Below are 26,186 nucleotides of genomic sequence, written 5' to 3'. Positions count from 1 at the left end.
AGAAATTAATAAAATAAATAAAATAAATTTGCTAAATACAAGGATGTACTTTGGTACGGGGTGCATTATTTTAAAAAAACAAACCTTAAACTGTATTATGGAAAGCAGGAAGTGAACAAATATAACAGTTACTGATTGTAATAGTACCAGATGGAGGGATAGGATTTAATAAGCTTTGCTTCTTCCTACTCCTTTTGGACATGTGCAACTGTGAACTGATTATGGGATGCACTCAATTGATGCATGTTCAAATGAAATAAAACCATTACCATTATGCCGATTGTGCCTCATATGATTTATGACTGAGCTTTTTGTCCTTTGTCAAACACAAGGCGTAACCAATGTGGAAAAGAATATGGCTTCCTTGTAGCTTAGCACAAAGAATGACATGCCACTCCTGCCTGTACTGAGGGGCTTGTGTATGTATACAGCAGAAAATGGGTGTGTTCCGCGTCAGTGGGAGTGCGGCGTTAGGACCTCACACATATAAAGCCATTCCGTACGCTCGTGTCCACAAACATCCGTGCGAGCAGAATCTGACAAACATACTCACCGGCGGGACACCAACGGGCCATATGGCTGCGAGCAGGGGCCGAGTTGTGCTAAACGGCAGACACTAATGGACCTTAATGTGATCTGTTCCAGAATCACACAGCACGGGTGGTCAAGCATGGAGGCTTACTCAAATTAACAGAGGCAAGTACAAAACCACAGAGTGGAAGACTGGCTGAACACTGCTGGTTTTACAGTGTGATTACATTTTCACATCCAGCAAGGGGAGGGAACAAAGGCCAGTTTGATTTCTTCTATCATTATATAATATCATTTAACAAATAAACCAGAAAAAAATAGTCACCATTTTACGGGAATATGTAGACCTTTTTTAAATAAAAAGATGCAATATGAAAAACAAATAAGTTGTAATTTCTGAGAAATTATGTAGCTGTGAAAATATTACGGAAAGAATTGTGAGAAAAGTGAAATAATTAAAAAGAATGAACTCAAAATGTGAGAAAAATGTCATTTTAGTAGCACGTTAAAATATTATAGAAAAAAAAAAATTAAATGTCATATGATAAAACTAATTTCTCATTTTTGGAAAATCGGGTCGGGGGAAAAAGTTATGGGAATACCATCAGACAACTATTTAATTAAATCAATCGAATTAAATCATACGATGGGCGGCACGGCGGGCGAGTGGTTAGCGCGCACAGCTAGGAGACCAGGGTTCAATTCCACCCTCCCACATTCTAAAAACATGCTAGGTTAATTGGCGACTCCAAATTGTCCATAGGTATGAACGTGAGTGTGAATGGTTGTTTGTCTATATGTGCCCTGTGATTGGCTGGCCACCAGTCCAGGGTGTACACCGCCTATCGCCCAAAGACAGCTGGGATAGGCTCCAGCACCCCCGCGACCCTCGTGAGGAAAAAGCGGTAGAAAATGAATGAATGAATGAATGAATATGAAAAACAAACAAGTTGTAATTTCTGAGAAATTATGTAGAAAATATGATGGAAATAGAGTCACAATTGTGAGAAGAAAAATGAAATCATTAAAAAGAATAAACTCATAATATGAGAAAAATGCCATTTTAGTAGCACATGTTAAAATATTTTAAAAAGTATTCTTTTAAATGTTGTCATATGATAAAAAATAATTTGTCATTTTTGGAAAATCGGGTTGGTGGAAAAAGTTATGGGAATACAATCAGACAAATATTATGGGAATTAAATCATACTATGAGAAAATTTTACTATGTGAAAATATTATGGAAAGAGAGTCAGAAATGTGAGAAGAAACATGATATAATTAAAAAGAATAAACTCATCATATGAGAAAAATGTCATTTTAGTAGCACATGTTAAAATATTTTTAAAAGTATTTTTTTAAATGTTGTCATATGATAAAACTAATTTGTCATTTTAGGAAAATCGGGTTGGGGGAAAAAGTTATGGGAATACCATCAGACAAATATTATGGGAATTAAATCATACTATGAGAAAATTTTACTATGTGAAAATAATATGGAAATAGAGTCAGAATTGTGAGAAGAAAAATGAAATTAAAAAGAATTAAAAAAAAATCATTTTAGTAGCACATGTTAAAATATTTTAAAAAGTATTCTTTTAAATGTTGTCATATGATAAAAAATAATTTGTCATTTTTGGAAAATCGGGTTGGTGGAAAAAGTTATGGGAATACAATCAGACAAATATTATGGGAATTAAATCATACTATGAGAAAATTTTACTATGTGAAAATATTATGGAAAGAGAGTCAGAAATGTGAGAAGAAAAATGAAATCATTAAAAGAATAAACTCATAATATGAGAAAAATGTCATTTTAGTAGTGCATGTTAAAATATTTAAAAAAGTATTCTTTTAAATGTTGTCATATGATAAAACTAATTTGTCATTTTTGGAAAATCGGGTTGGGGGAAAAGACAAAGACAAATATTATGGGAATTAAATTAAAATTAAAATTAACAAAGATTATTTGATTCTAATTTGAATTAATAAAAATGCAAAATTGGGAACAAAAAGCAAAGTGAACAGACCATAATACCACCATCTAAACATACTGACCTGCATCAAGGATGCCCTGGGCCAGTATGGCACCAAACTTGGCCATCACATCATCGTGCTTATCATTGATCACCTTTGCATAAAGCTGTCTGAATTGGTTCACCTACAAAAACAAGAATATAAAAGATGCTTTATTTCTTCACTTGCACGAATAAGCCTGCATATAATGTATAGTATTATTCCTCCATTGTACGTTAAGAGACATAAAGCTGCCATCTGTATGTGAAGCCGATTAGTAAATGACAAAAAAATAAAAATATCATGGCTATAATGCCTCCAAACATTCCACTCTCTTGCACAGTTGTGCATGGAGACCTTAGCTTTCAAAGCTACTGCTGTGCAGATGAGGAGTCTCTGCAAAGGTGTCTGGCATTTCTTAACTGTCTGTGACAATATATGAGGTGCTGCAAGGGGGCGAATGTGTGAAGTTACGGCTTGGACTAGTTATTTTCCAGTGCGCCATGACACATTTCTTTCCTTCCATCTTCATAAAAGCTGATGCCTTCGGCTTTTCAATGAAGTAGTGTGCAGTTTTCCATTCGATTCCATTCCTGAACAATACAGTAAGTAAGTACCACAAACCTTGGGGCAGGTTACTTCCGTTTGCTGGATCATAATGAGGGCGGAGGAAATGAGAGCACCTTGTCTCACATAGTTGACCGGGTCATTGGTCATAGGCTCCAGCAGATTAATGGCTTCCTGCAGACAAGCATTGTCAAGAACGTCAGGTTTCGGTTTATTTTCAAGGTACAATTGCGTTGCAAATACTGTTATGGGTTTTATGCAAATGAACAGTAGAGTAACAAGGGGAACATGTGTTCAGGAAAATGACTATTAACAAAGGAAACAAGGGCGCGCTAATTGATGAGATTAACAGCATCCATATCTGGTTGCCGGGGACAACAAGCCCTGCCTTCAACAATTTGTACCTACTATAACAGAGAGATGATTTGTATATATTTCACTCAATGGGCATTAATAGCGGTGACCCAAAAAGAGCTCAGAAAAAACATTGATCAGGTAGACAATAAAATCCTTTGATTAATCAGAATATAAAGCCAATTGACCTATTAATTGTATAGATTATTCATCAATTGTCAACAGCAACAATGTTTTTACACTCATTTCTACAAAAGGTAGATCACAGGAGTAATCAACATCCAACCAAGATGTACAAATTCCAAAAATAATCGATTCATCTAAATAGGTGACCTACTTCTCCTACCAAGACACCATTACTCTCCATAAAAAAGGGCCATATGGCAAACATCAATTGTTTGACAAACTTGTTTTTGCAATTGAAGGCGACATTTGCACTGATTGACTAAAGCAGTGATTCCAAAACACTTAGCATTGTTGGCAGTAGGGATCAACCGATATGGTTTTTTTTGGGGGGCCGATGCCAATACCGATTTTTTTCCCCATCACTCTTAGCCGATGGCTGATTTTGCTCGGGCCGATATTTGTTGCCGATACTGCTTTTGATCCCTCAATTGACATGAAAAAATTACCATGATAAATATTACAGGTCTCATGTTTAAACAAATATTTATTAACTGCAATTTTAGACTATAAAGCAATATTTTGAGCCCCAACTGAAATCATAAGTGTACAATTAGCCAACACAATGACAACCAGCTCCTCTTCTCATCATGTAAGCTTCAGGGGATTCTCATTTTGACCGCTTTTCCAGTATACCAGCAGGAAAACAATATCCAGACTTGTGACGTGAATTCACTCATTTGATTGGCTGATTTCACATTTACAATTTGGATCATGGAAAGAATGGCAAGAAGTACAGTGAACCAAGATCTGGACCTGTTCTGCTTTTTCATTTCACTTTATACTAAAGTTCTGTCACTGAAAACAATAACCTTTTCTACCTTTTCTTGACATTAATATATATGGGTCAAAATTGACCCGAACACCATAGATCAGGGGTCTCAAACCCGCGGTCCGCGGGCCAAATGTGAACCGCAGGACACTAGTTTGATGCCCCCGCCTTGATATGAAAGTTTAATGTTAGTGCGGCCCGCGCAAGTTTGATATGGATGCTGTATGGTATCATGTACCCAGAAATAATTATTATGTTTGATTAATGTTCATGTTAAAGGTTAAATAACTGTTAATAGTTATCCTCCCTATCTGTGTGGAAGTGGTAAGTTTTTGGCTATTTAAGTTGAAAGGACTTGAAGGCTACTGTTTAGGTCGCTAGCTCTCTAGTTTGCGAGTTAGCATGTGTCTCAAGACCCTGCAGTTGCGCAATATGTTGTAAATAAAAAGAGTATAAATGTGACTATAATCGTGTTTTGTCATGTCTACAGGGCTCTAATAATGCTTTGTTCATTTTAATCTGAAAAAAATAATTTGTCTACCCACCAACTATGTGTGGTTTCTTAAGTTTTTATTATTTGCTTGTTTTATTATTATTATTATTATATTTATTTATTTATTACTGATTGATTGATTTTCTTTATTCTTGATTTGTTTATTTATTTTTCGTCTTATTTTGTGTAGAAAAATAAAAATTGAGTTTGAGACCCCTGCACTAGACCCATCACAATAATACAAAACAATTAATCGCACGATAAATAAACAGTCAATATCTTAATTTTGCTGGTCTTAATAAATGTACATGTGCATGCGTGTTTGTTTTCATCCTCTCTCCCTCTACCAAACAGGATGGATGACGAGAGGGTTCACTCTGTGCATCTGTCTCAACACCAACTGTGTTGGTTATATAGCAAAATAATGAGTTCTATAGTGAGTCACTCGGACTCTTTGTCTCAGTGACGAAAGGCAGGGCTGCAAGCGAGCTCACACACTGTAGCAGCACTCGTGTGCATTCGCGAGCAGTGTGTGTCTTGTGCTACTTGCCCGTTGTGTATAGAAACCACCATCTGATGCCAATTTCAGACCGTTTGTGAATCATTGTTTTGTGCATGTTTGTGTACATTTCAGCTGATTCCTGAATTATAACATCTCATTGAGAACACATTTTGCTGCATCCAAAATATGTACTTTGACCAAACTCCCACAAAAAAAGTCAAAGAAAAGTTGTGTTACGGAACGGTGAACGCACCTTGTTGCCTGTCCCAGCGCAGCAGATGCCCAAAGCCATGGCGGCACCACAACGGACGTGAGGGTTATAGCTCTCCGACAACAGGGACACCACACTGGGACACTGCTCAGGAGTTCTAAAAAAAAATAAAAGATAAGAAAATACATCAGGATCCATCTTTTACAGGCTGGAAAAGACACGGCCATAGCGTCACAAAGTGTAAACAAAGACCAGATCAGTTTCCCGTTCATACCATCTGAAACTCAGCTGTACTTTGTTCAAAAGGTAGTTTTAACCTTCCTCTTGTGTTAGCTTTCTGGTATCATCTCTTATGTTAATGGGTCGGTTTTGACCCATGTATTAAATCAGCTATAAAATACACTAAAAACAATAAGCTACCATCAAATTTGGTTCTCATGTCTTGGTTACCTTCTTAGGCTTCCTCCTTCCTCCATGAAAATGTTGGTTTTATACTTTTGGTGTGGGCATGGAGGCCTTTTTTTGTCACTATACCCCTCAATTTTAATTTCCAAAAATGGTAATGGCCGCATCAGGTTTTCCAAAAACCAAAAAAAAGCATTTATTAAAAACAAAAAAAATTAAAAAACGTCGCTTTGGTTCCAATTTTCTACAAGAAAAGCTCTGATAAAACATTCCACTGTTCTCAAATATCTTACTTTTTATTTTTCTACACAAAATAAGATGAAAAATAAATAAACAAATCAAGAATAAAGAAAGTCAATCACAGTAATAAATAAATAAATATAATAATAATAATAAAACGGCAAATAATAAAAACTTAAGAAACCACATATAGTTGGTGGGTAGACAAATTATTTTTTCAAATTAAAATTAACAAAGCATTATTAGAGCCCTGTAGACATGACAAAACACGACAATAGTCACAATTATACTCTTTTTATTTACAACATATTGCGCAACTGCATGTGTCTTGAGACACATGCTAAGTCGCAAACTAGAGAGCTAGCGACCTAAACGGTAGCCTTCAAGTTATTTCCTTTAAACTTAAATAGCCAAAAACTTACCACTTCCACACGGATAGGGAGGATAACTATTAACAGTTATTTGACCTTTAACATGAACATTAATCAAATGTAATATTTTTTTCTGGGTACATGATACCATACAGCATCCATATCAAACTTGCACGGGCCGCACTAACATTAAACTTTCATATCAAGGTGGGGGCCTCAAACTAGTGTCCTGCGGGCCACATTGAGGCATACCTCAATTTATAAAAAACTGTATGTAATTGTTAATGTATGCAAAGTCTGTCAACGCGATTTGTTCCAAAGAATTCGCTTCAGGCACTCAACAAATGAGTCACATGGACTCAAATCACTCTAGCCAGACCGTAGATCTGACAGTGTTAGGGATTTGGCTGTTTGGGTCATTTTTCATGAAGAAGGAATCCGTTTCTGTATACAACCATGACAGGAAACAATGAAATAATGTGCTTGATGTTATGAAAGGCAAAAGGCAATGATTTGCACATCCTTTCGCCCTTATATTTAAGAGCTAAAAAATGAGCTCTGCTTTGAATGTTTTCCATAGAGTAAGATATTGAACACACACTCAGTATAGAACACTGATTCTCAACTGGTGGATCTTTGCCTGGGGGAAAAAAAATGAAATGTCCACGAATGCAACTTATGTTGTTTGTCTGTGCTATTCTCTAAGGCAGGGGTCTCAAACACGCGGCCTGCTGGCCAAATGTGGCCCGCAGGACACTAGTTTGAGGCCCCCGCCTTGATATGAAAGTTTAATGTTAGTGCGGCCCACGCAAGTTTGATATGGATGCTGTATGGTATCATGTACCCAGAAAAAATTATTACGTTTGATTAATGTTCATGTTAAAGGTTAAATAACTGTTAATAGTTATCATCCCTATCCGTGTGGAAGTGGTAAGTTTTTGGCTATTTAAGTTTAAAGGAAATAACTTGAAGGCTACCATTTAGGTCGCTAGCTCTCTAGTTTGCGAGTTAGCATGTGTCTCAAGACACATGCAGTTGCGCAATATGTTGTAAATAAAAAGAGTATAAATGTGACTATAGTCGTGTTTTGTCATGTCTACAGGGCTCTAATAATGCTTTGTTAATTTTAATCTGAAAAAAATAATTTGTCTACCCACCAACTATATGTGGTTTCTTAAGTTTTTATTATTTGCCGTTTTATTATTATTATTATTATATGTATTTATTTATTACTGATTGATTTTCTTTATTCTTGATTTGTATTTATTTTCATCTTATTTTGTGTAGAAAAATAAAAATTAAGATATTTGAGAACAGTGGAATGTTTTATCAGAGCTTTTCTTGTAGAAAATTGGAACCAAAGCGACGTTTTTTAATTTTTTTTGTTTTTAATAAATGTGTTTTTTTTGTTTTTTGGGGGGGGAAACCTGATGCGGCTCAGTCTCACCCAGACCCTAGCTCCAGTGGCCCCCAAGTAAATTGAGTTTGAGACCCCTGCTCTACGGTGAATTTATGAACAACATTGTCAAGCTTAAGCAGGATAGGGAGGACATTGAGTTGGTGCCATCCCTCCAACACACAGCTGCAGATATCAGCTGAAGAAAAGAACCAGCGGTTTGGACATACGAGATCAGCATAAAATCCAGATTGACATGACAAACATTGTCAGATATAGATGGCCTTTCGTTTTCATCTCCAGGGATAAAGTATTCTATTTTAGTGGGCAGATGACGCCCTCCGATACCAACTGTGCTGTCCTCTGAGTGTACGGTATCATCGCTGGTTAATTGGTGCTAAATCACGGTGTGCATGCCTCACATTATTCCGAGTGTCAGAAGCTGATACATATCCCAGACCCTTGGAGGCAACATGTGCAGTACATGAAAGTGGCAGGAAATCAGATGCACTAAACAGATTAGGGGACGTATTTGTGGCAACACCTAGGAGATGAGATCTTTTCGCAAGCTTCCTGACCGTTAGAGGCAATCACCTGAATAAAAGCTGAACATACCTGGACAGCCAATACACAGAAAGGTCTGTAAAAAGTACCATGTTTAATACATACTGGCAACCTTGAAGGCAGGGCTCTACATTAAAAACAAAAATTACTTGCCCATGGGTAGTCTCAAACACGCGTCCCGCTGGCCAAATGTGGCCCGCAGGACACTAGTTTGAGGCCCCCGCCTTGATATGAAAGTTTAATGTTAGTTTGATATGGATGCTGTATGATATCATGTACCCAGAAAAAATTATTACGTTTGATTAATGTTCATGTTAAAGGTTAAATAACTGTTAATAGTTATCCTCCTTATCCGTGTGGAAGTGGTAAGTCTTTGGCTATTTAAGTTTAAAGGAAATAACTTGAAGGCTACCGTTTAGGTCGCTAGCTCTCTAGTTTGCGAGTTAGCATGTGTCTCAAGACCCTGCAGTTGCGCAATATGTTGTAAATAAAAAGAGTATAAATGTGACTATAGTCGTGTTTTGTCATGTCTACAGGGCTCTAATAATGCTTTGTTCATTTTAATCAGAAAAAAATCATTTGTCTACCCACCAACTATATGTGGTTTCTTAAGTTTTTATTATTTGCCGTTTTATTATTATATTTATTTATTTATTACTGATTGATTGATTTTCTTTATTCTTGATTTGTTTATTTATTTGTCATCTTATTTTGTGTAGAAAAATAAAAAGTAAGATATTTGTAAACAGTGGAATGTTTTAACAGAGCTTTTCTTGTAGAAAATTGGAACCAAAGCAACGTTTTTTTATTTTTTTGTTTTTAATAAATGCGTTTTTTTCGATGAATGCGGCCCAGTCTCACCCAGACCCGAGCTCCAGTGGCCCCCAAGTAAATTGAGTTTGAGACCCCTGACCTAACACATCGTAGTCGTAGTAAGCAGTGATATTTATAAGTTGTGCACCACAATGAAACATTATTGAATAGACACTCAGGGCTCGACAATAACGATGTACCGATGGCCCGGGGCAAGTTAAAACAAAATTGGGGCAAGTAAATCCAATCAGTGATATTCCCGTCGGGCAAGTGCACTTTGGCATGCCATACTGCCAAGAGTTTTTTTTAAAGCGGTTCTTGTTGGGTGTTGGTAAAACACGGACTTGCGTAATTCGGGTGGTAATTTGCAAACCAATCCTTGCAAATCTTGAAATGGATCAATCAGAATCGTTTCTTTAGTCCACAGTCCGCGTTTTACCCACACCCGTTCTTGTTCGCGATCAACCGACTACGAAAACATCTGCCAACATGGTCTAATTCTCCAACAACTTCTGAAGAAAAACACCAAAAAGTGATGAAACAGTGCCTCCTAAATGAGTATTTTATTAGCGGCAGCAAATCAAATGATGGCACAGGTGAGTGAATCACATTGCTGTGACAATTTGAAGTGGTCACAATGAAACACCACCCATTAGATCCAATACCAAGTGCTGATTTTGCACAAGCTACAAAATCTAGCGCTTCCATTTCTCTGTGTATTTTTCTCACCTTTGCTTCACAAATTATTCTTTGACCATTGGGCTTTTTTTTTCTGGATTAAAAACACTTTACTAGTACACAAATGTGTCTATTCAATAATGTTTCATTGTGGTGCACAACTTATAAATATCACTGCTTAATACGACTATCATAGGTAAGGTAGTATGGCATGCCATGTTAACATACACCTCCACAATTTGATCTATTTAATCATGATCTATGTAGGAAATCAACCACAAGAAATGATAATCATTTAATCTTTGAGATTCTCATGTGATGCCACAAAAATGAGATGATATCATTATGGCAGTCTTTTCATTTTACATGGGGCAAGTTCGGGCAAGTAGTTCTCACCTTAAGGATTCCCCATGGGCAAGTCATTTTTGTTTTTAATGTAGAGCCCTGGACACATTTGTGTACTAGTAAAGTGTTTTTAATCCAGAAAAAAAATGCTCAATGGTCAAACAATAATTTGTGAAGCAAAGGTGAGAAAAATACACAGAGAAATGGAACCGCTAGATTTTGTTGCTTGTGCAAAATCAGCACTTGGTATTGGACTGTGGACTGCGGCCTATATAATAAGCGATTCTGATTGGTCCATTTCAAGATTTGCAAGGATTGGTTTTCAAATTACCACCGGAATTACGCAGTCCGTGTTTTACCAACACCCAACAAGCATGCCAAAGTGCACTTCCTCGACGGGAATATCACTGATTGGATTTACTTGCCCCAATTTTGTTTTAACTTGCCCCAGGCTATCGGTACATCGTTATTGTCGAGCCCTGTTGAGGTATAGGAAAAATATTTTGGCTAGAACGCATGCAGTGTAGCCAATGACATAAAGGAAGGCACAGGATTACTGGCAACATTTTTCACATTTTCTTGTGTGGAAAAGGAATTATTCATGTGGTTGCTGCAGACACCAAGGAATGTTAATGTATGTCTTGTAAATATTCCGATAAACTGGCTTGTGCAAAACAAATTATACATCAATTTTACACAAAAATGTCAACACACTAAAAAGATGGTTTGATGATAATAGATTGTCCTTGAACCTAAGTAAAACTAAAATCATGCTGTTTGGTAACAGCAGAAAGGACACACGCACCAGCAAATACAAATAGACGGTGTTGACATTGAAAGGGTGAACAAAAATAAATTTCTGGGGATCACAATAGATGAAAATATGAGCTGGAAACCTCATATTACAAATATACAACATAAGGTGGCCAGAAATATTTCAATATTGAACAAAGCAAAATTTGTTCTCAATCAGAAATCACTCCACACTCTTTATTGCTCTCTGGTTCTACCATATCTTACTTATTGTGTGGAAATATGGGCTAATAACTATAAAAGCAATCTTCACTCGCTAAATGTACCGCAAAAAAGGTCAGTAAGGATAATTCATAATGCCGCCTACAGAGAACATACTAACTCCTTATTTCTAAAATGACAAATACTTCAACTTGCTGATATAGTTCATCTTCAAACAGCTAAAATAATGCATAAGGCTAAAAATAACCAATTAGCTAAAAATGTCATCCAATACTTCTCTGCAAGAGAGGAGAAATATGATCTCAGGGAAGAAGTACATTTGAAACACTTCTATGCTAGGACTACGTTATGCTAGCCATAGCATTTCAGTATGTGGAATCAAACTATGGAATGGATTGAGGAAGGAAATCAAACAATGCACAACAATGAGCCAATTCAAAAAACAATACAAGCAGTTGATGTTTGCTAAATACAAGGATGAAGAGTCTTGAACCAGTCATGATGTGCTATATATATCACTATATTGACACTTACTATGGTACCCATTATGTCATTGGATGCTCATATCACCTCCTACTTTGGTACGTCACAAAAAAATTAAAAAATAAAAAAAAATAAAATGAAATAAACTAAATAAAAATTTATAAAATAAAGTCATAAATAAAATAAATTTGCTAAATGCAAGGATGAAGAGTCTTGAACCAGTCATGATGTGCTATATATATCACTATATTGACACTTACTATGGTACCCATTATGTCATTGGACGCTCATATCACCTCGTACTTCGGTACATTTAAAAAAAAAAAAACGTAAACCGTATTATGGAAAGCAGGGAGTGAACAAATGCAACAGTTACTGATTGTAAAAGTACCAGATGGAGGGGTAGGATTTAATAAGCTTTGCTTCTTCCTACTCTTTTTGGAACTGGGAACTGATTATGGGATGCATTAAATTGTAATCTGATGCATGTTCAAATGAAATAAAACCATTACCATTACCATCTACAAGTAAAACCAATATACATTTATACTGCACCAACATTTACACATATATATATATATATATATATATATATATATATATATATGTATATATATATATATATGTATATATACATATACTACACTTTGGTAGCCCACACACAGAAAATGACCCCCCCGAAGCATATGGCACGTGGCGAACAGACATTCATATGAGCGGGACTCTAAGACAGAAGGAAAGGAGGAGTGTGTGTGTGTGTGTGTGTGTGTGTGTGTGTGTGTGTGTGTGTGTCGGGGGGGAGTAAATGACAAAGAGATCGTAAGGTCTTTAGCGACCGAGAGCGGGAAGCGAGCACGGCAGAAGCCACAACATCTGAAAGTTCTAAAGCAGTCATCATGAGAGGTGATGCATAGCCAGACGTTTTGGAAGCAAAACAAAATCTCCCATCATGGACATGGAGAGAATTGTCTCATGTTCTCTTTTGGGAGGGGTACAAATATTAACGCTGGACCGTCAGGCTGCTCTTTTCTGTCATTTGGGTGAACACAAACTCTTTTTGGAAGGCCATAAGAGCAAGTTTTTTGGGACACATTCACAAGTAGGTAAGAAAGCTTTTGAACTTGTGTAATCTATTCAGTGTGTTAATGGATGTAGTGTCAATTTTGGAATAGTTTTTTCACTTTATTTAAGCCATGTTTGGGTTTAATGTGTTGATGGGCTAAAGAGTAAAAACGAAGCTACATAAGAAGGTTTATGGATTTTGTATATTTACTGATTTAAACAAATTTAAGTTTAAAAACAGTGGAACCTTTGCTAGTCAATCCTTTCCAGAAGGTCCGACTTTAACCGAATCGATTTTCCCCCTTAAGAAATAAAGCAGGGGTCTCAAACACGCGGCCCGCGGGACACATTTGGCTCGCAGGACACTAGTTTGAGGCCCCCGCCTTGATATGAAAGTTTAATGTTAGTTTGATATGGATGCTGTATGGTATCATGTACCCAGAAAAAAATATTACGTTTGATTAATGTTCATGTTAAAGGTTAAATAACTGTTAATAGTTATCCTCCCTATCCGTGTGGAAGTGGTAAATTTTTGGGTATTTAAGTTTAAAGGAAATAACTTGAAGGCTACCGTTTAGGTCGCTAGCTCTCTAGTTTGCAAGTTAGCATGTGTCTCAAGACCCTGCAGTTGCGCAATATGTTGTAAATAAAAAGAGTATAAATGTGACTATAGTCGTGTTTTGTCATGTCTACAGGGCTTTTATTAACAATGCTTTGTTAATTTTAATCTGAATAAAATAATTTGTCTACCCACCAACTATATGTGGTTTCTTAAGTTTTTATTATTTGCCGCTTTATTATTATTATTATTATATTTATTTATTACTGATTGATTTTCTTTATTCTTGATTTGTTTATTTTTCATCTTATTTTGTGTAGAAAAATAAAAAGTAAGATATTAATATTAAATAGCCAAAAACGTACCACTTCCACATGGATAGTGAGGTTAACTATTGACAGTTATTTAACCTTTAACATGAACATTAATCAAACGTAATATTTTTTTCTGGGTACATGATACCATACAGCATCCATATCAAACTCACGCGGGCCGCACTAACATTAAACTTTCATATCAAGGCGGGGGCCTCAAACTAGTGTCCTGCGGGCCACATTTGGCCCGCAGGCCGCATGTTTGAAACCCCTGGTTTAAAACAAAAAAGCCTACTCTTGCGCAGTTGTGCACGGAGACCTTAGCTTTTTAATCAACTGTGTTAGTTAGCAAAGAGTGACAGAGTCAACTGCTGATGACATCAGCCTCCCATTTCCAGGTATTAGCAACCAGCTAACAAGGACATTTTGAAATAAATAAATACACATTATTATGCAGTGTATTAATAACATGACAAGACTCAAACCAAGGCAAAATTTTCGAGCTTAACAAAAAAAACGCTGACCGGGTTGTATGCTAACAGAGGTTCCACTGTAATAAAGGAAGTCCCTCTACCATTCATTATCAAGGCATTATTTTGACTGACAGATATGTTTGCCCTCTTAGGTGGAAAGAGTGGATATTAACAGTTGAGGAGAACAGAGTTACAAGCAGGAATCCTCATTTTCCACAGCGTGTGGAAATACTTCACATGTATGGATTAGCAACACTGAAGTTTGGAAGCCTACACCTGCTTTTTTCCATATTGTTGTGCACAGAAGAAGTGGCTCACGCAGAGATTGTCAGCTTTCTGTGATGATACACTGCACAAGGGGATGTGGCATCCGGCACACTACCCCTGAGCTTTATTCCATACCGTCTTCTCTTATCTGTGGCTACCAGTGACAATGCTGACCGAGTCTGCGAAACCACAAGGATCAGAGCCCGGACCCACTATAAGGCCTGCTGGAACCTCTGCAGCACAATGTCCCAGTCAGTCGTGGCTCCACTGGGGGCTGACAGCTCGCTATCGGAAGCCCCTGGTGTTCAGCTGAAGTGGGCTGCCCTGCTTATTGTCATGGTCATCATTCCAACCATTGGAGGAAACATCCTTGTCATCCTTGCGGTGTCACTCGAGAAAAAATTGCAGAACGCCACCAACTATTTTCTGATGTCACTTGCTGTGGCTGATTTACTCGTGGGACTCCTGGTCATGCCCATCGCTCTGGTCACTGTCCTCTACAGTAAGTTCAACATGGGCGGGTGGGAGGGGGTTCATACTACTCAGAATTTCATCTGAGGGCAATCACACATAGAGCGATTATCACCAAGACTACAAAAACAGTGTGCAATGCATGAATGTAACTGCTTTGGTTATTACTATTATTATTATTCATTCATTTTCTACTGCTTTTTCCTCATGAGGGTCATGGGGGGTGCTGGAGCCTATCCCAGCTGTCTTGGGGCGAAAGGCGGGGTACACCCTGGACTGATCGCCAGCCAATCACAGGGCACATATAGACAAACAACCATTCACACTCACATTCATACCTATGGACAACTTGGAGTCGCTAATTAACCTAGCATGTTTTTGGAATGTGGGAGAAAACCCACGCATGCACGGGGGAGAACGTGCAAACTCCACACCGAGAGGGTGGAATTGAACCCTGGTCTCCGAGCTGTGAGGTCTGCGCGCTAACCACTCGACCGCCCTATTATTATTATTATTAACACCTTAAAATGCAACTATGCAAACATACACAAAATGTGTAACTACTATCTCCTCCACTTCACTACTGTGTTATATTTATAGTGTGATAATGTCAGAACAGAAAAAAGTACAATATTTCTATACCAATAAGGTTCATCCAGGAAAACAAAATGAAAACTATGTTTCAAATAATCCAGCAAACCGGTGATGGAATAAAAGTCTGTGCCAATTGAATATCTGGAAATGAAAATAAACACTACTGTAAGTCTCCAGGACATCTTACATGGCGCGTGTTTAGCTCCATCAGGAGCCTATGAAGCACCTTTTTTTTTCCACAGGAGTCATACCTCGCGTATATAAACACAGATTTTCGAGTGCTACTTCTGATCCTGTATCAGCGTGATACATCTCACACCAGAACACAGAAATCATAAATCGTTGTCCCTTTAAAGCATTTCTCAAGAACTGCATGTGTGTGTGTGTTTCAATTGACTTAGCTTATTTTTTCGTCTAGATTCCGGTTGGCCACTCCCGGACTTTGTGTGCCCTATTTGGCTCTTCCTGGATGTGCTGTTTTCAACTGCATCCATCATGCACCTGTGTGCCATCTCACTGGATCGCTACATTGCCATCAAGAAGCCGATACAGCACAGCCAGTACAAATCCAGAGCCAAGGCGATGGGCAAGATAGCACTGGTGTGGATTATATCCATTTGTAAGCATATTGCTTCGGATTTTCCTTCACTTTCCCCACACATATTTCCACTGATCTCAGTCGCAATCCTAACCATGACAAATTTTAAACCCTGACGCACTTTTGAAATACATTTCTTGACAGATAAGATCCATGACAGACCTGGGTTATAGGCTCATAAACACGGGCCGGATGGAATAAAAGCAGATGCAGTATAAACTTTTCCCACTGCAGTGGGAGGGAGATGGTGTGGGTGGGTGAGCTATCGGGTCCGAATAAGCAAACTGAAAAGGCACTGAAAGTAAAACAGGGCGTTTACATTTTTTTTTTTTATCGTCCCTCATTTATTGCGGTGAACTGGTTCTAGACCAGGGATCTCAAACTCAATTTTCCTGGCCGTATCAGGTTTTCCAAATAAAAACAAAAACGCTTTTTTTAAAAACAGAAAAATATACAAACTTTTTCAGTGCTTTGGTTCCGATTTTCTACAATAAAAGCTCTGAAAACATTCCACTGTTCTCAAATATCTTAGTTTTAATTTTTCTGCACAAAATAAGATGAAAAATAAATAAATCAAGAATAAAGAAAATCAATCAATCAGTAATAAATAAATATAATAATAATAAAACGGCAAATAATAAAAACTTAAGAAACCACATATAGTTGGTGGGTAGACAAATTATTTTTTTTCAGATTAAAATGAACAAAGCATTATTAGAGCCCTGTAGACATGACAAAACACGACTATAGTCACATTTATACTTTTTTTTTTATTTACAACATATTGCGCAACTGCAGGGTCTTGAGACACATGCTAACTCGCAAACTAGAGAGCTAGCGACCTAAACGGTAGCCTTCAAGTTATTTCCTTTAAACTTAAATAGCCAAAGACTTACCACTTCCACACGGATAAGGAGGATAACTATTAACAGTTATTTAACCTTTAACATGAACATTAATCAAACGTAATAATTTTTTCTGGGTACATGATACCATATAGCATCCATATCAAACTTGGTGGGCCGCACTAACATTAAACTTTCATATCAAGGCGGGGGCCTCAAACTAGTGTCCTGCGGGCCACAATTGGCCCGCGGGCCGCGTGTTTGAGACCCCTGGTTTAAAACAAAAAAGCCTACTCTTGCGCAGTTGTGCACGGGGACCTTAGCTTTATAATCAACTGTGTTAGTTAGCAAAGAACTACGGAGTCAACTGCTGATGACATCAGCCTCCCATTTCCATGTATTAGCAACCAGCTAACAAGGACATTTTGAAATAAATAAATACACATTATTAACAAAGTTGTGTTCATGCAGTGTATTAATAACATGACAAGACACAAACCAAGGCAAAATTTACGGGCCGCATGTTTGAGACCCCTGTTCTAGACCAGGGGTCGGCAACCTTTACGATCAAAAGAGCCATTTTACCCCCTGGCTCACTAAGAAAAATAGACTGGAGCCGTAAAACATAATTTAAAAACAGCAGAGACGTGCTCGAGTGGTTAGCGCGCAGACCTCACAGCTAGGAGACCAGAGTTCAATTCCACCCTCGGCCATCTCTGTGTGGAGTTTGCATGTTCTCCCCGTGCATGCGTGGGTTTTCTCCGGGTACTCCGATTTCCTCCCACATTCCAAAAACATGCTAGGTTAATTAGCGACTCCAAATTGTCCATAGGTATGAATGTGAGTGTGAATGGTTGTTTGTCTATATGTGCCCTGTGATTGGCTGGCCACCAGTCCAGGGTGTACCCCGCCTCTCACCCAAAGACAGCTGGGATAGGCTCCAGCACCCCCCGCGACCCTCGTGAGGATAAGCGGTAGAAAATGAATGAATGAATGAGAGATGTGCTCACATTCAGAGCGAATTGCGAGTCTCCCAAGATTTTGATTGACTGCCAGATTTGGAGGGAATTTTGGGGTATCAAAGTACTTCAGAGTTGGTCAAGTAGTCTTGGTCTCACAGAAAGTCGGATTTTTTTCCAAAGATGCGTATTTTCCCCATTCAGGTGTTAAAAAAAAATACTTGAGCAATGTGACGGGAGCCACAACAAAGAGGCTGAAGAGCCACATGCGGCTCTGGAGCCGTGGGTTGCTGACCCCTGTTCTAGACCCAACCGCATTGTGTGAATTTCCACTAAATAGAATTCAATACAGAAAACACTGAATATTTTGGTAGTTTGAGCATAGAAAACCTACTTATGACTTAATTACGGTTTTACCATTATTACAGCCCTGAGGTTAATTTTTCACATTTTCTTTCCTTCCTAAGTATTTTATAAGACTAAGACATTTTTCTCATCCTTTTCCAGGTATAGCAATCCCGATTCCAATCAAGGGGCTCCAGAACTACCATCCGAAAAACAACATCACGTTCAACAGCAACCACACGTGCTTGCTAAAAACTGATACCTTTCGGGAGTTCATTATGTTTGGCTCCATGGCGGCATTCTTCGTTCCTTTGGTCATAATGATGGTCATCTACCTTCTGACTGTGCACGTTTTGCGCAAAAAGGTATATTTGCTCAGGTCAAAGGTGATCCAGCGCTTGAGCAGCCAGACCGCCGTGTCCGCCATTTTCCAAAGGGAACATCCTGCGACCACGCATCAAGTCGATCCGCTTAATGTGCTGGAAAGCCGATTTCCCAGGATGCAAGAAACACCCAATGCGGGCGCAACAAACCCTCCAATAGGCGGGGACGTGCCCTTCCGCAGAATGTCCACCATGGGAAAGAAGTCGATGCAGACGCTAAGCAACGAGCAACGCGCCTCGAAGGTGCTGGGCATAGTCTTCCTCCTGTTTGTCGTCATGTGGTGCCCCTTCTTCATTACCAACGTCACATCTGTGCTGTGTACCAGCTGCGATGTCAACATCATCTCCCGGCTTATGGAGATCTTTGTCTGGGTGGGCTACGTGTCGTCGGGGATCAACCCGCTGGTTTACACACTCTTCAACAAGACGTTCCGAGAAGCGTTCACACGCTGCATTACTTGTAATTATAAAACCTGCATAAGGCATCGGCCAGACAGGGATCCGAAAACCTCGACCGCAAATCGGACCCTTACGGGAATTTCATTTAAATCATCCATGGCAGAAAACTCCAAACTGCTCATGAAGCGGGGCGTGAAGAACGGCATCGGGGCGGTGAGCAACCAAAGCCCGGTGAGACGCCAACAGTCACCTGTTCAACCAAGTCGTGTCGTTTTGTTAGACTCGGTGCACTTGGCTGAAAACTACGACGCCAAGCAGGAAGAATATGTGAGCCGTTTATGAACGTACAATACACCAATTAAAATGAAAGCTTCGGGGAAATGGCTTTTTCTTTTCTTTCTTTTCTTCTCATTAAAGACTAAATGATTCACCGCCATCAACTTTATAAGCTGGATTGATTGGATCGTGTTACGTGGCACTTTGTAATAGGAGTGTCCCGATCATCCATTGATATCAACGGACCCGATAGCAGCCAAAAAAAACAACAATATTTGATGTTATGACATACTACAGTATTAATTGGCCCTGTACTCTAGAAAGCGCCCATGAATGATACGGGAAAAGGCCGAAATGATACTGTGTCAAAGCCCAGGGCAGTGATACTGATAAAATATAGAGTTTAACCATGTCCAGTATCAGCCCCCGTAGCTGTCCACTCAGAGCGCGCTGCTCTGGTATCGTGCCCGTGAAACAACCAATCAGAGAACAGGGCACGAGCGTTTGTTTTGCTGCCGTCTGTGCTCTGTCAACATGTCAGCGGTTGACACTCCCGGCGAAAGACAAATAGGGAAAAATAGCAAACAGAATATTAGAAATGGAACGTTTTATCACCATTAATGAGGAAGACACTCTTGAAATGATCGAAAAAAACTAAAAATGCAAATACAAGTCGGAAAACCAAGGGCGACTGCAACTGCAAGAACGAACGTAGACTGGTAGAAAGTATTCCCCCGCCTGAGTTCGACAAATACGTGTCTATGTTTATTGTAACGTTGTTGCCGACGCTATGGAAAGGACACGACTGTGATCGCTAACAAGCTTTTATTACACAACAATACTGGCTACTGTCGGCCGTAACCACGCCGTTGCAACCACCGCCAGCAACAACGCAACGCAACAGTGCTTCCTCAACGCGACACGCCCCCACCCCTGGTGCATTCACAGTCACGCGGAACAGTCAGACACTCAAGAGCACAACATGTCAACATGAACACGTCAGGGTCGCTACGTTATTTTATCAATCAGAAAAGAAAATGGGGATGAATACGAGCCTGATTCTCTCAAATCAAAATTCAACTCTCTGGCACGTTACATGATGGAAAAACGAAAGTATGTGATAATAAGCTCATGATTAAATAGTATGTGATAATAAGATCATCACATAGTTTGTCTGGCATCAGGCCCAGTATCATGCCCCCGTGCTAGTATCAGCCACTTGGGGGCATGATACCTGGCCTGATACCAGACAAACCATGTGATAACCTCTAATTATCACATATTACAGTATTAATTGGCCCTGTACCCTAGAAACCGCCCATGAATGATACGGGAAAAGGCCGAAATGATACTGTGTCAAAGCCCAGGGCAGTGATACTGATAAAATATAGAGTTTAACCATGTCCAGTATCAGCCCCCGTAGCTGTCCACTCAGATCGCGCTGCTCTGGTATCGTGCCCGTGAAACAACCAATCAGAGAACAGCGCGTGAACACACAGTTTACACTGTTTAGATATAATACATGTAATAAACTGAAAATTTTCCGGAAACAAAATTGTCTTTTGATTAAATAGTACGTGATAATAAGCTCATGATTAAATAGTATGTGATAATGATAATAAGATCATCACATGGTTTGTCTGGTATCAGGCCCAGTATCATACCCCCGCGTGCCAGTATCAGCCTATAAAGACCTATAAATATCGGCCGGCATTTAAGCCTGCAGGAGCATTTCTATGAAGCGTGCAGAACCCATGTGATCGTTTAGCAAGGAAACATTTGTAAAGTGAGAACTTCCCATGGGGCAACAAAAAGTAATTGGCTGTAAGAGTAGCGAGCCAGCCATCACTTAGAAGGTGGAGTTTCACTACATTGCGCCTATTGACGAAACTATACACCAGATACATCAAGAAGTAAATGGGTCAGTTTTCTTCATACATACTGTTGCTGCTCTTTGAGTAATATCACTTAATCAAGCCGTTTCTAACATTCCACGCTACTAAACAAGTCATAAAAGTACGTATTATCTGTGCTGATATTGAATCAATATCTGAATCGACCGATATTCAAGGCTGCAATAGCAGAATTGGAAGCGGAAAAGTTGTATCGGGACACCCCTACTTTGTAATGTAGTGTTTACCTTGGAATTAAAAAAAAAAAAAAAAAACAGCTTTCTGTTGTACATCTGAAGCGATGCACATTGTTTGTTTACATCACTACACCACAAAACATTGTGCAAGCACAAAGAGCTAAAATAGAAAATGAAGGCAACTCACACCAACGCTCCATAAAATGGTAGATTTGACTTAAAATGTGCTTGTTTACATTGTGTAAAGTCTGTTGAACATGCAGTTATTTTAGACTCTAAATATGCATCTTGTCAGGAAATCAGGTCTACCTTTTCAAGGCCACACAACAGTCTGGATATGATGGATTTTGTACTGCCGGAAATTTTTGACGCAGGTTTTGACAGGCATGTAGCATACAAAAAAATCCTTTAAATAACAAAGGCAATAAATCATGGAGAACAAAATACTTTGTGATGCTACTAGTCACATTTTCTTTTAACATCTTTTAGCATTCTGGACTACGGAGGGTTCGAATCTCCACTAGTAAGCATCACTGGAAGGGCATCCGGAATATAAAGTGCTCAAGCCATAGTCAGTGTGCAGATCAAAAGATCCGCTGCGGCGACTCCGAAATCAGGAAAAAGCCAAAAGAAACTAACAAACGCAAATGCAATGGGCACAGAGAACTGTGTGAAGTTTGTTCATGTCAAATTAATGTGAATTTGAACCCTAAAAGTAAAATTAAAACACAGTTGACCACATACAAACAGGGTGTCTTTTTGTGGGATGGTCATTATGCATGGTTTTACGAGAAAAATATAAATTGAATACAGAAGTTTGCATATGTTTTTGCATGCGTTTCCATTCAGAGGCCAAATTCATCACTCATTATCTAATCCATGGACTTTATAAAGAATATTTGTTCACATATGCAGCTTTTTTTTCCCCCAACGGAATTAAACGGCATTAAATACCTTAATATACCAAAGAATTAAAATATGGGAGTCTGTAAGCTTTTTTGTGGTAGAAAAGTGACATAGGGACTACCATGCTAGTAAGTTAATGGAAGAAAACAGGAGCAATCCGGCTGCTAAACTTATTAAGAAATGTCAGCCTCCTTGGCAGCGGAGTCACTTTTTTTTTCATGCGAATGAGTTTAATAGAGATGACATCGCAAGTCATTCTGTCCGGTGCTTACCTGAATAAGATGAAACCAATGGACTCGACAGCGGCCCTCCTGACATCATCGTTTACGTCACTCACCTTCATGAAGACAAAAGACAGGAGTCAGAATAGAGCAGCACTTAAACCCTGCAAATGATCCTGTTGTAGGCACTTTACGGCTACTATAGGCTGTCATCTATAGTGACATTAGCGTGCAGAAGGTGCCATCTTGAGGAGAAACTTTTAAAACATGCAAAGCTTAACCTGCATTTAATTTCACACAAGTGTTATTTATCTACATGTGATGTCAAACACCAATGAACACTTACAGCGACGTGCAGCAGGCGTCGGATGGCTTTGTTGTTCCCAGAGCCACAGTAAGCCATGCCGACGGTGTACATCCCGGACCGCCGCAGGATGGGGTCCTAAAAGTTAGAGGTGCTCTCAGAATGTTGGTCTGCATTTAAAGCTCATACACTCGACATCTGTCTTAATTTGGCAACACATTATTTACATATGAAGCGTTTCTAGTGACACCTAGTGGCCGTGTACACTACAGTTTATCAATATCTTGTATTGCCCAAAACTATATTTGCATTTTAGTTCATTTACACACTTTACGCTTGAAAACGGATAATTTATGTTAATAAAGAACACACAATATTTGCCTTAAATATGTTTTTTGAACTAATAGGCCATAGTCATCCACAAAAGTCACTGAATGAATGATTGAAAAACGGCCAAGGTGGGGGATGACAGCGAACACTTGTCCAGTCTTACCTTGTCTCTGCAGAGACTCTCAATCAGGGCGTCGGCCTCCTCCATGCGCCCGTACATGACCAGAGCAATCCCCACAGCCAGGCCACGCAAGATCTTCTCGTGTTGTGTCTCTTGTGCGTAGCCCACCATGTCCTCAATGGCCTGAGCCGATTTGGAGCCAAGCATGACCAGACCCAGGGCCAGGCCAGCAGCCTCACCTGAAAGGGCAAGACAAGACACTTTTGTAGGGCCCTCTGTTTTAATTTTATATTTTACTCTTATTTACCAGCATAAGATGCATGCTATTTGGGTTGGTAAATAAAATGGCCGTTTATTAAATGCAAAAGTCCTTACATTTATTGATGCAATACATCATTGGCCAAATTAGGCCAGTAATTGGAAATGGATGTAGCCCCGTTAACTTTTCTAATTGGATGTCAGCCTCTGCACGCGTTGCTACAAAATTCTCAAACTGTACTGATTACGGAAGACGTAGCCATCGATGCAATTAATCTAAGGTGCTTTTATGACACCCTTACTTTGTTTACACTAGGGGTCTCAAACACGCAAAATGTGGCCCGCAGGACACTAGTTTGAGGCCCCGCCTTGATATGAAAGTTTAATGTTAGTTTGATATGGATGCTGTATGGTATCATGTACCCAGAAAAAATTATTACGTTTGATTAATGTTCATGTTAAAGGTTAAATAACTGTTAATAGTTATCCTCCCTATCCGTGTGGAAGTGGTAAGTTTTTGGCTATTTAAGTTGAAAGGAAATAACTTGAAGGCTACCGTTTAGGTCGCTAGCTCTCTAGTTTGCGAGTTAGCGTGTGTCTCAAGACCCTGCAGTTGCGCAATATGTTGTAAATAAAAAGAGTATAAATGTGACTATAGTCGTGTTTTGTCATGTCTACAGGGCTCTAATAATGCTTTGTTCATTTTAATCTGAAAAAAATAATTTGTCTACCCACCAACTATATGTGGTTTCTTAAGTTTCTATTATTTGTTGTTTTATTATTATTATATTTATTTATTTATTACTGATTGATTTTCTTTATTCTTGATTTGTTTATTTATTTTTCATCTTATTTTGTGTAGAAAAATAAAAAGTAAGATATTTGAGAACAGTGGAATGTTTTATCAGAGCTTTGAACCAAAATAAAATTGGAACCAAAGCGAAGTTTTAAAAAATTTTTTGTTTTTAATAAATGCTTTTTTTGGGGGGGAAAACCTGATGCGGCCCAGTCTCACCCAGACCCGAGCTCCAGTGGCCCCCAAGTAAATTGAGTTTGAGACCCCTGGTTTACACAGATGTGTGGCAAACAGTGCTCTTATTTTGAAGGCCAGAAGTGTGTTGTGATTGTCCGTTGACAGTTAAGACGAGCTGGGTGCGAGAATAAACGCGTCTCTTGTCTTTTACCTGGTCAGAACCTGCACCATGACAGCAGGCATTGTAAAAGTCTCCTTATATTAAAGGCAACACACACTAGCATGCTCTGCTAAACTAAGCTAAACCACAATTTTGCCGTGTTTAGTTCGAGTGGGGGCGGTTTAGTGTTTATGATGAGATTCCAGAGAAATATTTCCCCACACGAACCTTCCTTCTCTTCGTGATGATAGCATATCATTACCATTATGTCAATTTCTACCAGATTCCGCGTTTAACAGTAAAATTTCATTTTTATTGGCCAATTCCATGCTTCTGCTAACGTGGAAATCACAGGGTTAGCACATTTGTCAAAACATTAGAACCTGTCCTGGGTCTACGCACCAGTGACGGCATCATCCTGGTAGAGATTAGACTTGAGGAGATCATACACGTCCTGTCGAGCGGTTCCCAATGCGGCGAGACCCAGACCAAGAGCCCCCCCATGACGAACAATCTGGTAAAGGAGTTGGAAGCACACCATTAGGTAAGCCGCACAATGCCATCACAAACTATTAACATGCATTAGTGGCCGACTTACGTCATTGCTGGCGCTTTTCAGCTGACTGAGCAGGTAGTCAATGATGTCGCCGCCATGGTTGGCATGGATGAGGCCAAGAGCATACAGACCACCACCCTCCTGGTAGGCAGAGCCAGGGGACGTGTCCTTTGGCAGGTACGTGGCCATTAACTGAAGTGCCTCTTTTTCGTGACCCTAGGGAGGAAATAAGGCAATTTAATGAACAGCATGTTAGCTTGTAATGTATCATACATTTATGGATTTTTAATATAGTAAAATACTTTAATATAGTAAAAACTAAGGATCGGCCGATATTTCGGGCCAATATTTGCGTTTTTTTCCTTGAATCGGTATCGGCCGATAAGCGCGTGGATTCGGCGATACATTTTCCACCGCATGATTCACAGTCAGGCATCTGCCGGGGCAGCTTTGTGTTGCGTCTGTGTTTAAACATGAGACCTGGAATATTTATCATGGTCATTTTTTCATGTATTTCAAGTATCGGCCACAAATATCGGTCCAAGCAAAAATCGGCCATCGGCTAAGGGTGATGGAAAAAATCGGTATCCGCCCCCAAAAAAACATATCGGTCGATCCCTAGTAAAAACCTAGTGTTGCTGTGACATACCTTGTGAATAACACCAAGACTCGCTGTCGCTGTGAATTTTGCCCAGTTGGTGGCCCTCGCGAGCCATTCAAGGTTCTCTCTGGAAAACAATAACAAGAAAACAGATGAGTAAGTATCAAATTACTCTCTAATTCGCTCTCACAAGTTTTGCTAAATCATTGCCGTTTCACCATTG

At 39.1% G+C, this 26,186-nt stretch overlaps 2 protein-coding genes across 4 annotated transcripts in view; one reads left to right on the top strand and one right to left on the bottom strand.

The window, feature by feature from the left end:
• Window positions 1-26,186, bottom strand: part of psmd1 (proteasome 26S subunit, non-ATPase 1) — a 43,995-nt gene that overhangs the window by 13,072 nt on the left and 4,737 nt on the right. Inside the window, exons 11-19 of the mRNA XM_058072783.1 lie at window positions 26,012-26,090; window positions 25,405-25,578; window positions 25,209-25,320; window positions 23,458-23,654; window positions 23,007-23,102; window positions 22,712-22,776; window positions 5,672-5,786; window positions 3,172-3,288; window positions 2,590-2,692 (exon numbers count right to left, since the gene is read on the bottom strand). Coding sequence (XP_057928766.1) covers window positions 2,590-2,692; window positions 3,172-3,288; window positions 5,672-5,786; window positions 22,712-22,776; window positions 23,007-23,102; window positions 23,458-23,654; window positions 25,209-25,320; window positions 25,405-25,578; window positions 26,012-26,090 — 1,058 coding nt within the window. The remainder of the gene's footprint in view (window positions 1-2,589; window positions 2,693-3,171; window positions 3,289-5,671; window positions 5,787-22,711; window positions 22,777-23,006; window positions 23,103-23,457; window positions 23,655-25,208; window positions 25,321-25,404; window positions 25,579-26,011; window positions 26,091-26,186) is intronic.
• On the top strand, window positions 12,750-21,498 carry htr2b (5-hydroxytryptamine (serotonin) receptor 2B, G protein-coupled). 3 transcript variants are annotated; one of them, XM_058072784.1, is made up of 4 exons: window positions 12,878-13,002; window positions 14,460-15,076; window positions 16,058-16,258; window positions 18,549-21,498. In XM_058072784.1, the coding sequence occupies exons 2-4, from the start codon at window positions 14,818-14,820 to the stop codon at window positions 19,508-19,510; spliced, it is 1,422 nt and encodes a 473-aa protein (XP_057928767.1). In that variant the 5' UTR covers window positions 12,878-13,002; window positions 14,460-14,817; the 3' UTR covers window positions 19,511-21,498. The 3 variants fall into 3 exon arrangements, with proteins under 3 accessions (XP_057928768.1, XP_057928767.1, XP_057928769.1); XM_058072785.1 differs by lacking the exon at window positions 14,460-15,076 and having other exon boundaries at window positions 12,750-13,002; XM_058072786.1 differs by lacking the exon at window positions 16,058-16,258.

The sequence above is a fragment of the Doryrhamphus excisus genome, chromosome 5, assembly GCF_030265055.1.
Source record: "Doryrhamphus excisus isolate RoL2022-K1 chromosome 5, RoL_Dexc_1.0, whole genome shotgun sequence".
Taxonomy (NCBI): Eukaryota; Metazoa; Chordata; class Actinopteri; order Syngnathiformes; family Syngnathidae; genus Doryrhamphus; species Doryrhamphus excisus.
This window is presented reverse-complemented; position numbering and strand designations above follow the sequence as displayed.